Raw genomic sequence first — 17,518 nt, forward strand, 5'->3', positions numbered from 1 at the left:
GGTGCACCTACTAACTGCTCTCTACACGGCTTGCTTTCAATTATCCAAAGTTCCCCATTCATGAAGAGAGTCTATCCATCACTCAGTATACATAAAGGGGGACCCCTCGCCGCATTATTAGACTTGAAGGCCAAAGCGGAGGCAAAATTCTACTACGGGAGTTGGAGGCTTGGGCACTCAGGACCAAGATAATCCCCTTCTATCAAATGGGATTTCGAAGACCCTCACCCACTCTGGATAACACTGTAACCCTGTCTTACTTGGCTGACCTCACATTTCAACTGTCTCTCCTGCCCTTATTTGCAGGGTTCGTTGATTACTCGGTGGACTTTGATTGTGTCGATTGAAATAAACTGTGAGCTAAATTGGTGGATTGGGTGATTTCATCCACTTTACTGAGAGCACTAATCTCGCTTTATAAAAACATATGGGTCTGCATCAAAACTGGCAGGGAGAACTTAGCCTCACATCAATTTACAACCAATCAGGGTTTAAGGGCTTAAAACAAGGCAGCAACCTAGCCCCCTTGCTGATCAATCTCTCTATACTACTGATTTAGGACGCTCACTTGATAAGGCTAAAACAATCCCTCCTAGGATTGGAGCAAGTAGACTCCCAAAAATTCAATATGTGAACGACTTGCTCATTCTTGACCATACTAAAGTAGACATACAACGTGCTATTGATGCATTAAACAGACACAAAGAAGACAACAAACTGGTGGTCAATGTCGATAAAACAAAGGGAGGTTTAAGAATAAAGCGAAGCTACGATGGAAGTTAGAAAACTTAACCATCTCGCAGACAAGCTACAACTGTCTAGGTGTATGGTTCTTAGACACTGACAAGGCCAGCCTCCAGATAAAACAAAAAGCCAGAAAGTCTGTTTGGGTCATATTCGCCTTATCCAAGCTAAGCTCTTCCCTTTTTGCACCTTCAGCTGAAGCCATCACTCGAGTCACATGGGCCAATCTGATACCAACACTCCCATATGGCCATCCAGCTTATCCAGGAATGTTTGCTTCTGCTTTAGATAGATTACAATGTATTGCCTATAGAACATTATTCCATCTCCCAAACCACACCCGCCTTTCATTACTTCACCTGGAATTTGGTCTAACTGAGAAAGATCTCAAATGCAAGGTGTCCTTCTTTAAATATTGTGATTCTGTGCAGCAAGCTGCTTTCCAAGAAGTCTTCTCTAAGTCAGATAATCCTTGGGCACAGTATTTAAAGCAAGTGATCACAGATTTAAAGGCGGAGGTAGCCACCTTAACCGCCACCTTAAATCCATATGTTTCTGATGAAACAGGCCTGATTTCTCTCGAGGAAATCTGATCTCAATTCGGTCGAGGCTTAACGTTTGCATCAATTCCAAAAACCTGTGAATGAATGGGAATCCAATCTTATTTGAAAGCTGCACTCACAACAGGGATCAGACTTAAAATTCTCCTCTCAAGACTGATGGTCTTACCAATCAATGAATTTCACTCCAGCTAAGGATTGATTCCAGGATTGGTCCTTGCAGATTTTGAAATTACAAGACAAAGACCATGCTTCATTTACATTGTTGCTGTTCGTAATTTCTTCATGCACGCACCTTACTGAAGCCAATGTTCTTAAAATGTGGGATCTCCAATTGTATGAATGCTTGAGCTTCTGTTTGAAAACTGAAATGCCAAAGAACTTGGCTTGCTTTGGCAAGCTTATGGAATTAATTTTCACCTCCATTAAATTGCGAGTGCATGCCGCTGGCACTTGTTGGTTGTGGCCGCTTGAGTATCACACATTTATTTAAAGTTTTATTTGCTTTTAAAATTGCTCTTGCTATGTGAAACTCCAGGCATTTTACTATATTTATTCTTCTGTTCCATTTAGGGATTTAGGCACTACGTAGCCACGCTCTGAGATTGTTTGTGTATGATTTTATTATCCTTTTACTTATACGTACCAATTTGAATTAATTGTCACATTAAAATTATCAGTTCGCACTGACTGGTGATGTGTAGTACCTTGAAAGTAAAGCATGCTAAATTGTATTTTATTCTGGCCTCAAGCAGAAGTTATTGAAAATCTCAGACTGGAGAAATGAAGTTGATTTCAGTTGAACTGGATATCATTCTGGAGTCAGAGGGAAGTACCACTCTGATGGATGTTAGATGGGAGGAAGGCACAGTGGTTGATAGTGAGTTCCCATAGTCCATAATTGACACTACCAGAGATTGCAACATTGACCTGAAAACATAGGCTGAAGAAAGGATTTACGTTTTTTGATGGCATGCAGTGTTGCTCCTGCTCGGTTTGCAATCTGTTCATCGTGATACGTTATTGAGAGGTTGGAGACAATTCCCAAAGATTTTACCTCAGTTGCTACATATTATCATAATTCATAATTCTTGCGTATAACTAACCAAACCTCATTTATTCTATGGTTTTGTGGACTTTTGATGAGTATGTACTCGGTTTTCTCAGGGGTAAGCTAGAACAGAATAGAAGAAATCCAATTTTTGATTTTATTTTTGCAGACACGATCTCATGGAGGCCATATGTTATATTGTTGAGATCTTCAAATAGATCTGTGTATCATTAGTGTGTTGACGAAAATCCACCCTTGTTTCTTCCATCATAACTCTCAGAGGTTCCATGTTGATACTGAATAGCACTAGAGTCAATATAGATCCTAGGGGAATATCACAGGGTACCAGTGTATCTATGGATGTATTTTTCCCAGAACTAACCAAGTGTCTCAGGTTGGTTAAAAAGGAAGCAAAGCCATTGTTGTGTTGTGCTACTGTTTTGTCATTGTGTTGAATATTTTTGATGTGTTGTATTTATTCTCATAGCATGTTGTACTGAGTTTGGTTGTCACATCGCTTTGTTGCGTTCAACACTGTGTTTTTGTTGTTTTGCTGTAGTGCTATTGCGGTATTGCTTTGATGTAGTGTGTTATTGTACCTTAACTACAGTCCGTCTCTTTAACTGTGCACAACCATTCTTGTCATATATTAGCACTGGCACAAATGCACTTTCATCGTACCGTTGTAAAATGTGTTTTCAGCAAACCATTTTAGATCTACCACCAATGGCATGTAATAGGCCTGAACAAAAATGTTTTCCGATATCGTTTAAAATATATATAAATGCTTGTACCACACTGGCAAGATGTATACATTGGTGCTATTAACCTTTCCCTATTGAAGTATGCACTCACCCTTGTAAACAGTTTCAAGTCACATAGAACAACCAGATTTTCAAATATGTGCATATTATTTCTAGAGAGCAAGTTGGGACCTGTTCACAAAGGTATTTTTGTCTGTAAACAAACATTTACCGCTGAAAATACCTTTTTACGCTTGTCTCGCATTCATAAACAGATTCCTGGTCAGCATTAATGCATTTACTACTGCTGAGTTCTCCGTCACAAATGTGGAAAAGTTTGCAGTAGTAAATCTCATTCAAGGGGTGGAAAGTGGGCATGGTTTGCCTTGGAAATTTGGAAACGCCCAGACGTACTTTTGAGCGCATCCACCAAACTCCTCTTCGACCCATTTCCATCCTTAAAATTGTCAGAGATTTACTCTAGCAAAGGGCTAAAGTATGGGAAGGAAAATAGATCACCCTCAGATTTGTCCATTGTTCATTTGCCCAAGAAATGTCATTACCCCAGTGCGGATTTATGCGCCATGTATAACTCCATGCAGCAGAAGTAGGAACCTGCGGAATTAGTCACATGGCATTCCCAATTGTACGCCCAGAAAACTGCTCCTGGGGCCATATTACAGAATACGCCTCGCTCTCGTTGTTTGTGCCTGGCACACCTTTCAAAAGGTGCGCCCGGTGCAAACAAGGAGACTGCGCAGTATTATATTGAATGCGCTGTCCTCAGGGCAGCCGCTAAGTCATGCCGTCCTGGGGGTAGCCCATTCAAGTGAAATACGGACCGGCTTTGAAGCAGCCACTATGTGTTTCACTGTGCAGGCAGGTGCAGGTGCTGTGAGTGACTGCACTCGCCTGCAAGAGGATGTTTAGGGGTCTATACGACCCACTTTTTCCCCTCCACCTATTAGGTGGCACACTGTCAGTGTGCCTCCTGACAGCTTCTGTGCATCTGTGCGTGCGTCCATAGTACGGCGCATAGGCAAAGGAAATCCCTCATTTGCATAGGGTCACGCCCCCATGCAAACGAGGGAAAGCCCTCTGGCGATAGCACTGGCGCTATATGTGTGCCAGCGCTATGGTATTACAGAAATGGCCACACAAGCGTCTGCGCCACTTTCTGTAATACCAAAGTACCCCAGGGGTGCCTAAGGGAAGCATGCATGCCCGCTGCGCTCCCGGGGCACTTTCCATGATAAGGGCCCTGGTGCTGCTTCCAGACAAATAAGTAGGAATGTTGTTAATCAAAAAAAAGAAAAGTATATTCAGGCAGAGATCTAAATCTGTGCCTGTACTTTTGTCTTGGTGTATGATTCAACAGATTCCAGGGGGTAGCTGAAGTGAATTTACACAACCTTTGACCTCTGTAACATCACAGGAAGAGACATCATATGACGTTTGACCCAAATCTTCCCAGGAAGTGATGTCCCATGAGCGTGACCCAGATGATATCACAATATTTGAAATAGCTGAAATGAAGAACTCCATAATTAGTGCACAATTAACATAACAACACAACAGTTACTAACACAGATAAATGACTATTTTACACACCACCTATATTTGATCTAGGGTGCTAGCATGGTGTGCCAAGGAGGCGACATTACTCATTTCTCTTTTTAGACCATGAAAAATGATGTGGTCTGTCCAGTCGGAGAATACATTGCTTCAAAACACAGAACAACACTGGGAACCAAAACTATTTTTATCTGTCATAACTGCCATCATTTGATGCTTCTCCAGTCTATAACGGAAACAGAAATGTATTAGTAAATTCCAGGGTGATGCAAAAACAAAAATAATGGTTATGTCCCCTTATTTTAATTCATGTAGACCATATATTGATTATGAACTATGTGATGTGATTGAATTGTTTCTATTCGTGGTTAATAGTCGTTGATTGTTGATTTATTTCATTGCTGATTTAAAATGTATGATTACTCAAAAGCCACTATCACTCCTTTGAAGCTGGGAACATTGTGTCCAAACAATCCCTTTTGATATATACAGAATATTAAAACAAGTTGTTTAAGAATGTGTTTGCTATTTATTCAATTACAGGAGTGTGCAGAACCTAAACCATTTTCATCAGATCCCTGTTTATATCTGTTCTTGTGGTCACTATAGCAGTGCCAGGGGTCACAATGGGCAAACCTGGGAAGCAGCTGCTATTTCGAGGGACCCCCTATATTACATCCATATCGTTTATGTTTTTTTATTGGTGAATAGTCTTCTGTGATGTTGATCCCGAAGAGATCTTTGAAGTGTTAAAATAACAAACAAAAAAACAATTACCATAAGTAGATTGTAACAGAAAAATAACATTTTAATGATGCGATGTTGTAACAAGCAAACATCGCCAATGCAGATTCAAATACTCAGAGAACTAATAAGCACGGTGGGGGTTTTATGGTCTGGCTGGACAGTGCAGCTGTAGCCAGACAATTATGTGAGCATCACTAGAAAGGGGCTTTGATTCAGCCCACATGTTGTGAGTCAGCAGTACATGTTTTGATTGGACAGAAGTTGTGCTCTTCCGCAAAAAAAGTGCTTGTCCGCAACACAACTATCATTTTGTTTAATTATCCAGCTGCTGAGCTTGAACTTTAAGGGGCACACCCATGATACTGTAATGTTGTACAAGTGTCTTAGACAACTAGATAATTTCTGGTGTTCATCTTTCTCTGGCAGCAGCACAGATGAGAGGAGGGCAGCTCAAGGAATGTATTCCATTCCATATGTTGATTTTTTGTGTATTTTATTGCGATTGGGTCAGAAGGTGAACGCAAGAATGAGTCAGTGGATTGAATATTGGATGTATGAGTGCAAAGATCCGGTTGTGATATATTTCCTTGAACAGCAGCTGGTTGTTCATGACTTTGAACTGTCTGTTTCAAGCAGTTCAAGGGGTTCTTCCCAGTAACAAGAAGTCCAATGAGAGCTGCATAAACCACACAAACTACTCTGTTCCTTGGTAGTTTGTGTTGTTCTCCCTGGACCTTGTCTTGCCACAGAGAATCACACAAAATGCTTGAACCTTGTGAAACACCCAATATCCTCTGTTTTTCGGGTTTGCCCGCGGAGCGAATTTGGGTTGTTCTTGTAGCCCTTTATGTTCCAAATGTGATTTTAAAAATACAGGCGCTTTTTGCCTGTTTCACAGTTCTTCAAATAATCTGGCCCAACTGTACTAATAAAGTAGATTTAAGTTTATTTCTATTTTGTTGACAGCCGCAAATTTGACTTATTCCTTTTTTAAGCTCTAAAATGAAATGTCGATTTTTTGTGTAGGAGCACAACTATTATTTACCCAATATAGACTCGATTTATGTTTTTTTTAATTTGCCGAACTACTTATTTGTCTGTGCACGTCCAGCTTGTAGCAATCAGCGCTGTCTGAGAAGCATTATAAGGTTCCAGTCACGCCGTCTGAAAGCGATCCCGGGAAGTAGGCAAATTTAACATCCTGTTTATTCTTTCTTTTTGCACGTATGCTTGTCCTACTTATTCCACAGTCAAATCTGAGATTTAAAAAAAAAGCATTAAAAACAGTTGCCTCACTGCCCCTAAATACAGCTACACACACATCGCAATTCTCCCGCCATTTCTAGCAGCCACTGCAGACTGTTTTAATGTTTATCTTTTGTTGTGCAGGTGCTCCTTGACCTCGCTACCTTGATTTTTGAAGAGCAGCAGTCATTGGAAGTCATCCTGAAGAAAATAGCAGCCACCATTATCTCTTTTATGCAGACCGAGCGATGCACCATTTTCATTGCGGATGAAGATTCCTCGGTGAGTCTTGAGTTATGCCTCTCTTGAGAGGTTTAAGGTTTGTTTTGTGTCTTTCACCTGTGTTTTATGGACTCCAATTGGATAGCGGGTTGTGAGTGGTATAACAAAATTTAGAAAATGGGGTCCATTGACTCACTCTGTTTCCTTCTGAATTTTCCTTCCAGTCGAGAGCTGAATGGAACAAACGAAAGCGTAATACAATTTTTGATTATACAGTAGCCATACTACACTTGATCGTTAGCTGTGAGTGCTCAGTTCACTGAATTATCATGTGGGCTACTAAATGTATATGGTCCCAGAGTCTGGTATGCCAGTGGCATCTTTTTCAGTACACTGGCTTTGTTTTGCTCAGTGAAAAGAGACCTTTTGGCCAACATTTTTGATGTTTATGGTAGGCTGGAGGGAGAGGTGAAAAATGAGCGGAGGCAACGGCATCTTCTCCAGCGCAGTGGTACTCAGGACTGAGAAGTGTGGGAACTCTGGGAGACCAGTGGGACGAGTGATCGGGGCGTGAAAGCTTGTCTAATAACTGGTCTTCTCAGGGCACTGCTGGTTATGACTGGCTTGATTCAGAGAAGGGCATTTCATTCCTACATCTTGTGTGATTCCGACGCACGGGACAAATCTTCCATTGGCTTCGGATGCCGCAACCTGAAGTGACTCTGGACTGGAGGAGCAGGAGAAAGGGATACTAGTGTGTTTATTTTTACTTTCTCACTCCCTGCCTTTGGCAACAGTGTGCAGTTGCTGTAAAAAGATGGGGTAATGGTGTTGCGACTTGTGTAGTGTTTAAGCAAAATGTACAATTAGGCTTGTGCACTTTGAGCTGTGAAACAGGATTATCCTATTTGTTCTAGTATGACCTGGATTCATACATAACAGACTAAGGATTTGTCTTGTGGCCTTGCAATCGGTGTTGGCCATGCTGGACACAGGACTTTTGCTCTTCATATGATTTGCTATGTGTTAGGCATGCTCCAAAAGTGCTGACCAACCATTTTGTACTTGTGTGAGTATATGGAATAAAATGACAAAGGCTAACTGAGTTCACAGACATTGGCATTGCCCTCAAGGCTCTCCGTAGCCACAGCTGTCTCAGCCTTTAAAGCATTGATTTACTGCAGAGAAAGTATAGCCACATATAAGTGCACAGGACCTAGAGAAAAATGAGTAAATCGTAAGATAGAAACAGCCGCCATTTTGTTGTGCTGATGTTACTTTGGGAAAGGACTGAAGTCTAATGACAAATAATGTTTTTTATGACAAGGCTGAGAAACTGGTCATGCATGTGGTTTCTCTGAGGTCATGAATATGACATGAGTGTCCCTGGCTTCCATCTCTTCAGGGATTTCATCCCATGACTTCTACATTTTGTTGAAAGCAGGATTGTAGGGGAGACCAAACAGAGTTAAATTATGCAACAGTTTCTCTCAGTGGTGTCAGGGTCCACACTTATTCGACTGGTGTGTTTTAAAGGCGTTATGTAGGCATTTCTATCTGTTGATGCTTTACAAAACCGACTAAAGTAGTCAAATGCTGAAGGTGTAAAGGACCACTTCAGGCCAGAACATATACAGCCACATGCAAAGTTCAGGCCACCCTTAGATAAAACATGGAAAACACAACAGAGACCAGGCTCTGCTGTTGGCCTGATTTATCAATAGCCAGGCATTATTAAAATCCTGGCAATCTTCAGGCAGTTCTTGTTTGCAAAGATGTGGAAACAAAGGCTGCGTTGTTAGGTTCTCGCAATTGGGTGTGCAGACTTCCTCCAGTGGCTAACGATTACAGCACAATCACAAACAACTTTATTACTAACTCTAATCTGTTTCCAAGGTGAAAAAGAGCCTTTGCTCTTTCCAAATTGAAAGGGCTTCCTAGTTACATAATTACCATCAAGTGCTTTGCAACTTGGTCAGGTGTATGAAGTGTTATATAAATGCTGCAATAAAATACATTACAATACCTGAAACTGTGACTCTTGTGTAAGAGAGTAACAATACCATGGGAGCTTTGTCTAACCGATGTAAAACGCAATATTATTTGGAACATCAAAACAATGTTTCAGTATATTTATGTATAATCTTCTTATCTAAATGGGTGATTGGACTGTGGGTGAAGAATTGAGCTGGTGCTTGCAAATGGCGAATGCCACCACTCATTATTGGAGATCAGGACTTATTTTTTATTATCAGACTTTTACCCAAAGCAAGAGAAAGGCAGAAAATGGAGAAGGAAAGAAGTAGAGAGAGATCTAAAAACACTGACAAAGGAGAAGATGGGGCGAGAAGAGGGTGAGCTAAAGAGACAGGAAATGTAGAATTTTCCAGAGCTCAATTCACTCAAGTGTGGATGAGCAGAAGACATGTCTCCTGAAGTCATGACATCTCGTGAGCTCAATGTGACAAGTTTTGAGTTGAAGAAAAGTCTCTCAGCAGGAGCAGGCACTGTCAAAGGCCAAAGCAGTATGCAAGACCATACGATCAAAGTCACAAACACTCCAAGCACGTTCTCAAAACTATGGTATCGCAAAACCAAGTAGCTTCAGCAGAGCTTCCAACCTCTGAAATGAATGTCAAGTAGATCATGCTTGTGAAGACCACTCCTACAAGGACACTACCACAAAGGAGATTTATGAGGTTGTCAATCACAAAGTGCTTTTTCCTTGCAAACGTCTGTAGCCTCTGCTTTGTATCCTTCATATTGAGAGACAATATGAACTCTTGTGCCTGATTGATGCTTTTCCTTTAATGTAGTCAAAGCTATGTGCTTTCTCACCAGAAATTTATGGGCACAAAGCTCGCCTCATACTGAACTGCTTCAGAATTTGAAAAGGGTCTAATTGGGCATTGGTGAATGATACTGTATGCATGAAAGTCATTATAGGCTGGACCGGATGACAGCTTGAATATTGCACCCACTGACCCTGTTTAGTGGTAGCTCCAGTCTCATGCTTATCTCTCTCCCAGCTTTTGGGCAGATAGGTCATTTGGGAAAATGTATTTTACAGATTTGAGGTGATCTGCAATCCAGTCTGCATTTCTGTAAGAGTAAACTTTCCACTCTTTTCCAACCCCTGCTCCAGCAGATTTTCACGTTGGTCAGGCAACTTTCAACACCGTAAAGTTTCCTTTGGGCAATCTCATAGAGGCTTTCTTGAGGAGTGGACTTGCTCCACCACTAGTGACTCGCCTCACTTGGTCAGTGATTCTCAGTGGGATGTTTCCATTTAGGGGTTCATACACCGGTGGCTTTATCAGACAACCCCCTTTCCCTGAACTTCTCTAAGGAGATTGTTCTGCAAAAGAGGTACGTCTAATGTGTTATGCAAACAAGATTCTGCACCCTCTCTGCTCTCATCGCGTTTCGCTTTCTGTACAGTGGTATAGGTACATGTATAAGCTTTGGAAATTTTTACAATGGATGGCGCACAGTTGAGAAAGGGGAGAATGCGCCTGACTCAGAGCAAACGTAGTATGATGGTCACTGCAGTTGGTCTCCCGACTTTGTACCTTTATGTACAATTACTTAAGGGATCCTAAGCGAGAGCAATCAGCAGAGTGTGGCGTGCGAGCTAGGACATTTTGCTAGTAATGTTGGAATACCAGAACAAAATCATGGATTTAGTGGAAGGAGCTAAGATAACTGATTCAATGTATTTCCAGATTATAAATCCAAGGGTATTTATACAAAATTTATTTTTTTACAATTTTGCACTCTAGAAGTGATTGCTGTGATAAACAGGGCACATACCACCAACAACAGGTTTGCCAATTGCCAAGGATGCTGCTCAGTCAGTTTTCAGGAGTCGCCAACCCATTCACAGCATTTATTATCATTTTATTATTGCTAACAACTGACTTCGGGACAACAGAAAGCAAAATGATTCAATCTCATTTCTAGGTAATCACAAATGTGAAATAGGAAAATCCTTTCCTTTAATGAACATGAAAGAATGTAAAAAGTCTTGGGAGAGCTGTACATGCATGTTAATGGAAGTCCTTTTGAAAACAGGTGTGAGAGACTGTCACTGCTTACAAATCCAAGTTATATATATTTAATAAAGCCATAAGGTGTGTATAATAAGACACTTTGCTTTTTCGCTGATGTTAACTGGTGGCTGGGGGAACACTGTAGTGTTGCGACGAGAGCTGACAACTTTTGAATGGGCTACCAGGCTTGAGTCTAGATGTTGGCTCAACATCCTGTGATTCTGGCCAAATCACGTAATCTCCCCGTGCCTTAAAAAACATGAATGGAACTGGTACTTGTGTAAAGTACTCTAATACCTCCAGATTCAGATCGCACTATATAAAGCTGCAACAAAAAATTTGGTCTGTTGGACTGTCCATTGCTAATGCAAGGATGACAGGAGCAAGCTCCCACGTGATTCCATCAAATGGTTTCCTTCATCGCGGGTCTGCTGTAGCTCGGGGTGGTCACTGTGCTGCTAGTGGCCTGTGAGTTGTTAAGGACCTGTCCCCTGCTGCTGCTAAGAAAGAAGACCATCAGGGGTTTCTAGACGGAGGATTTGAGGTCAGGCTCATCACAGCACCACAGGGTCGGAGGAAGGTAGGTTCTTTCAACCTATACATCGAATTTGAACAGACATGTAAAATCACACAGCCCTTTCTCTGTAAACAAGAACTGCACTGAGACAAAACCAATAAAAGGCTTCAGCAGCTGAGCCATTGTATACAAGCAAAACTTGTATCAAGAGAAAGACACAATGCCTTAAACTCGCCATGATTAGATTGTAAAAAATGTTCAGAAGAGAAAAACATGTGCAGATAATTATGAATTACTGAGAGGATGAAACCCTCCACAACGCTCAAAGGTTAAACTGCGGCACACGTTTAAATTCTGCTGAAAAAGTCGAGAGAGTGTGTGGAGAGGGAGAGGGATAGCGAAGATGTTTCCTGCTTATTGGTCCAGTTACAAATCATGAAACTCAAATATAATGTCAACAAAAGTAACACGACCCCCCTCAGCTCAATGCCTAGAAGGCTTAATTATCCAGAAAGTAAAAACAGTTAAACTTATAGTCAAGTGCAATGTATGCAGATAAAAACACACCATGTATCTTATAGTTCACCAAAGACGGCAACCTGCAAAAGAAAGGGAGGGGGATCAGCAGCGCTGCGTGGGCTGCAGGGGAAAAAATAACCCAACAAGCTGGAGGAAGGAGGAGGAGCCAGATGCAGTGCCTGAGGAGAGGAGGCAAGCGTTCACATATGTGAAGAGCAGAACCCCATGCCAGAAACAACCCCCGAGCCCCAACGAAAAGTGAATGTTTGTTTACCATTTCTTCTTGGCTTACAAAAACTAAAAGGAAAGTTCATCATGACTACGAGTTTCTTTCGTACCAAAAGGAAACAGTAAAGATAACGCCGCCCTCAAACACCGTTCCCTTAATTCACTCGATCGCTTCATAATTTAAAAACACACATCGATCCGTGGTAGTGAACTCTTGCATAAAATAAATAAGGGTAGGGGGATCAGCAGCACCACGTGGGTTGCAGGGAAGAAAAGAACCCGACAAGCAGGAGAAAGGAGGAGGCAGCCGCATTCTGAGGAGAGAGAGCGAGCGTTCGCATATGTGAAGAGTTGGTCAAAATAAAAAAAAAGTTCCTGATCCTAAAGAAAAATCGGACAAGTGGAAGAGGGCAAGTCATGGGGGCGATCCATTGGAGTACACAATTGAGAAAAAGGGTGGAGCAATCAGGAATTATTTTTAAAGGACAGAGACCAAAGCCAATCAGAAGATGGAGGCGACGGGGCGTGGTTTGGCGCCGGCGAAGATGGCCGCCTGAACCTAGAGCTCTGGCGGGGAAAAGGCCTAACCGCCCGAAATCCGTCTTAAATCCAAAGGAGAGGACATTATTATACCCTGCACTGCACCCCTCATCACTTAGAAGCAGTTTTGCAGCAAATTCCGGTCGCGAAGAGACACCCTGGGGTCGGCACAGCACTTACGAGGAAGAAGCCGTGACTGCTGACAAGGCCGCGTGCGGGCCAGGGATAGTGCGCGACTGCCTCCGGATTCCCTTCCTGCCGGGGACCCGCTGGGGTTGTCGCGTCGGTGCTGAACCCACATATCACAGCACCTGGTTCCTCCTGTGGTCCGTTGACCTCCGGCCCACGGCGCTGTCAGCTTCCGTAAGTCCGATATTGGATGGATGATCGGGGACGCATGCTGCCGAGAGCCGAGTCCCGTGCGGTGCAGGGCCTAAAGGCATGAATACTCTGCTGCCTCTAAGGTGCCGGCGGCATCTGGACTGAAAGCGATGGGCCCTCTTACACGTTGGGGTACCCACGGAGGATGCAGGCTGCTGAGGTGAAGCCAATGATTTGAGGAGCCATTGAAGCCAATGATTTGAGGAGCCATCCCATTCATCCCCCTGACCGGATATAACCTGCCCCAAACCCGCGAACGCCGGTAAGGTGCTGAATATATGAGTCATGGCGTGCGGCGGCTTCATGTAGCAAGCTCGGTCCGCAGATCGGCGGACGGTGGGTGCTGGTGTGAAAGGTGTACCCATTGTAGAGGATTGAAAGATCTGCGAATCGGCGACGCTAGCGCTGGGGTCAGAGGGCTGTGACCAGCGGAGTCATTTGATGCTGGCGACGCCATGGGTGGAATGAGCCAATGGCCCAGTGACTGATTGCAGTGTGGGAGTTGCCTCGGGCCGGACTCACGCAGCGCCATCTTTCGGGGCAGGCACCGGATAGGGCCCTGGGACAAAGACTGTGACTGGCCTTAATTATTGTGCTTGGAGGGGACTACATCCTAAGGGCACATCCAGCTTGGGTGAACCAGAGCAGAACCACCCCAGAGGGGCACTTGGCGCGTGCCTGGCCCTGTGCTTTGTGGAGAGGGGTCATACCGGTGTTCCCCGGGACCCGGACCCTCTGCATTGAAAACACTGCCATGCAAGATTGCAACCCTGGAGGCGTCTGAAGCGAGGGAACGGATCTTTCCGTGACCCAGGGGCAGCCAGGCCGTGGTCGACCATATACCGGATAACTTCTCGCTAGCCCTAGTTTGCATACACCACCCACACAGCGGACTAACAGGATATTCTATTTCCTACAGTTGGGCCCCCCTGGAATGTTGTCTGTCGTGCCTCTTCTTTCTCAAGGTGCGGACTGTGGCACTGTGGCAGAAGCCCGCACCATTGTTAAGATTTGATCTCTGTGACGGCGACGACATAGTACACCCGCTGGACCTGCTGGGCATAATTGCTCTCACACTGAAACCCAAGACTAGTGCAGCGGTTCAGACAAACAAACTCAATAAATATGCAATCCCCAAACACAACACCGCTGAAGAGGGAGCTCAAGGCGGAAATACTGTTGAGAATGAACCGTTCCTCACCTCCATCATGGCGGCCATCCAGGTGCTGGGTGACACACTTGAGACTAAAATTGATAGTCTCCTTTGCGATGAACTTGTTGCGAGCTGACATGAACAAAACCACGGATAGAGTCAAAGTCACCGAAACAAATGTTCAGGAACTCCAGGTCTCCACAAAGAAGCTTGAGGAGCGGGTACAACGATTGGTACACCAACACCGGTAGATGCCACTCAGGCACGAAGATCAGGAGGGAAGGGCCCGGCGTAACAACATCAGGGTAGTTGGGGTTCCGGAGGGCTCGGAGGGGCCTTGTATGGACCTCTTCCTGGAGGACTTAATCCTAAACCACCTCAAACCGAAGCGGCTCTCCTCTCTATTCACAATCGAACAAGCACACCGGGCCCCAATCCCCAAGCCCAAACCGGGAGCAGCACCCAGGACCATAATTGCTAGAATTCTCAACTATAGGGACCGTGACGCGATCCTGCAGGCAGCCCATGCGCAAGGAGATCTTCTCTATGAAAATGCGACTTCACGCTCAAGGTCCAGCAGCAGCGGCACTCCTTTGACGGGGTCAAGCGGGAGCTCCGAGAACGCGGGATTAAATACATGATATTCTTCCCAGCAAAACTCAAAGTCATATCGGACGGCAAATCCCTTTTCTTCACGGCCCCCTCAGAAGTGCAAGACTGGTGGGATCGGGTGGCTACTCGGAAATCGCCGACAGCTGTGAGTAGTGACTGGAGAGACACCCGCGTCTGATCGCCGGGGTCGGCGGACGGCAGATCCGATGTTGACAAACCGAGCCAACGCCAGTGGCACAGCTCCAGTGAACTGTAATGTATACGCTCCCAGGATGGGGGGGCGGGTAGGGGTTGCATTGTAGTGGGGGATGTGGGATTGCTTCTATTTGACACTTGGTTTATTGTTCCCCTCTATGAGCTGGCATAGGGGTGGGGGCTTTTCCTGGGCGACCGGAGTCGGTGCTAGCCCTTTTTCCCCTGTCAATTGTTTGATTTGTTCTTTGGGCGATAGGCACTCTGCTAGTTGGGGATGTGGGTAGTTTCAAACCTACGTGGCAGGGTAGGAGGGAGGGTGGATCGACTTGGGGTGATGATTGTTACTGTTAGTCAATTTAATCGCTCCTATTGTTACAGGGGGAGGGGGAGGTTCTGAGGGTGGATTTTTGGTCATGCAGAAACTGGCATCACACGCTCTGGATAAGGTCAAATGAAGCATAGTGCTTCAATACATAAAGCGTCAGTCCCCGGACGTCGCCTTGCTCCAAGAGACCCACCTAATTGGTAACTCCTGTAAGGCTTTAAACAGGTGGGGCTACACAATGGTAACGCATGCTGGCTTCACCTCCGGTTCCTGTGGAGTAGGTATCCTTTTTAGACACGCGTTGCCAATCAGTATTACACACACATAGGACGATCCACTCAGGAGATTCGCTCGGGTCTCGGAGCAATGGGAAGGCCAAACCTTAACACTACTGGCAGTCTATATCCCACCAGGTCTTCAAGCCCAATCATATAAAGACCTAGGGACGCTCTTGCTCTCCCTCCCTGAAGGACACCTCATACTGGGTGGGGACTTTAATGCGGTTATATCGGGAGTTCTAGACCACCATCCGCCCGAGACATCAACCCCGGCCACACGTGGCTTCCCATCCTCACGGAGGCATTTGGCCTCACTGACCTCTGGAGAATGCACCATCCACACCTCCAACAGTACACCTTTTTTTCAGGGTCCCATCACACATTCTCTAGAATAGACTATATCCTTATGCCCATACAATACAACACTATTATACAAGAAATTAGACATTTGGCGAGGGGTATATCGGACCATTCTCCCAAATGGGTACACCTCACTATTGGGGAAAAAAGGGTGGGGTGTATAGCGCCCATCAACCCGTGGTATCTCCGCAATCCAGAGGTTAAAACCACACTAACCCAAAACATCGATCAGTATTTTCAGGAAAATTATGGCACAGTACATTCTCTTTCCACCCTTTGGGAAGCGTTCAAAACTGTGATCAGGGGCAACGCCTTCTCAGCCATAGCTGGGCTACATAAAGAAAACACCAAGCAGATGGTCGCATGTGAGCGCGACCTGCTTCGACTCAAAGAGGAGGCACAAGAAGGAGGTGACAAGGCCGCTCTCCACAGACTGCAGCTCAAAGAAGCCGAATACAGAGCATTAGCAACAGAGGCGGCCAAAACCCTAGCAAGAGATAAGGACGGTCGCCTGTACGATCAAGGGGATAAATCAGGCAAATTGATTGCCTGGTTGGACAAGAAGGAAAGGGCATATAGGTTGGTCCCAGAGCTTAAGAGTGCTACGGGTGCTATGTTAACAAAACCCCATGATATAGTACAGGAGTTCGCCACCCACTTTGCACAAGTGTGCTGAAGCAGCTCGGCTCTCCCGGAAGAGGACTCCATAGCCCTCTTGGCAGACATCCAACTGCCCACCCGTTCTGACTCTGAAGCAGAGGTGTTAGAGAGTCCTTTCACGACCGATGAGATAGCCGCGGCGATCAGAGCATTAAAACCAGGGATAGCTCTGGGCCCTAACGGCCTGCCAATCGAACTTTATAAGCTTAGACCTGACAAATCAGCCCCCTATTTAAAAAGCATGTTTGAATACAGCAGGGACATGGGCAAACTCCCACGAGATAAGTGTATCGCCACGTTGGTGGCTATTCCCAAAGCAGGTAATCCTAAACAGGACTGTACCTCATATAGGCCCATCTCCTTACTTAACGCTGAGCCAAAAATCCTTGCGAAGCTGTTGGCACTTCGGCTACGGCGAGTGATTGCCACACTAGTCGACCCTGACCATTCGGGCTTCATACCGCACAGAAATACTGCACTTAATCTTAGAAGACTTCACGGGGTTCTGGGGCGACACGCCTCCATTCAGAAGGACGCCATTGTGGTATCGTTGAACGCAACAATGGCTTTCGACACTCTAGAGTGGACATACCTAATGGCAGTTCTGCGAAAGCTAGGCTTTGGGCCCAACTTCATAGGATAGGTGCGACTCCTCTATAGCGAACCGCTGGCACAAGTGGTAGTCAATAACAAAATATCATCCGTCTTTACCCTTGAAAGAGGAACACGACAGGGGTGCCCCCCCCCCTCGCCATTGCTTTTTGCACCTTACCTTGAGCCGCTGGCGGCCTGGATACGGAGAGACGCATCC

General features: G+C 44.8%; 1 protein-coding gene across 5 annotated transcripts in view; it reads left to right on the forward strand.

Annotated features, from left to right (window-relative positions):
* PDE5A (phosphodiesterase 5A) overlaps positions 1 to 17,518 on the forward strand; it is a 708,225-nt gene that overhangs the window by 411,420 nt on the left and 279,287 nt on the right. For all 5 annotated transcript variants that reach the window (XM_085634223.1, XM_085634230.1, XM_085634240.1 and 2 more), the window contains exon 6: positions 6,810 to 6,947. In XM_085634223.1, the coding sequence (XP_085490349.1) occupies positions 6,810 to 6,947 (138 nt within the window). The remainder of the gene's footprint in view (positions 1 to 6,809; positions 6,948 to 17,518) is intronic.

This window comes from Triturus cristatus, chromosome 2_1, assembly GCF_964204655.1.
Source record: "Triturus cristatus chromosome 2_1, aTriCri1.1, whole genome shotgun sequence".
Taxonomy (NCBI): Eukaryota; Metazoa; Chordata; class Amphibia; order Caudata; family Salamandridae; genus Triturus; species Triturus cristatus.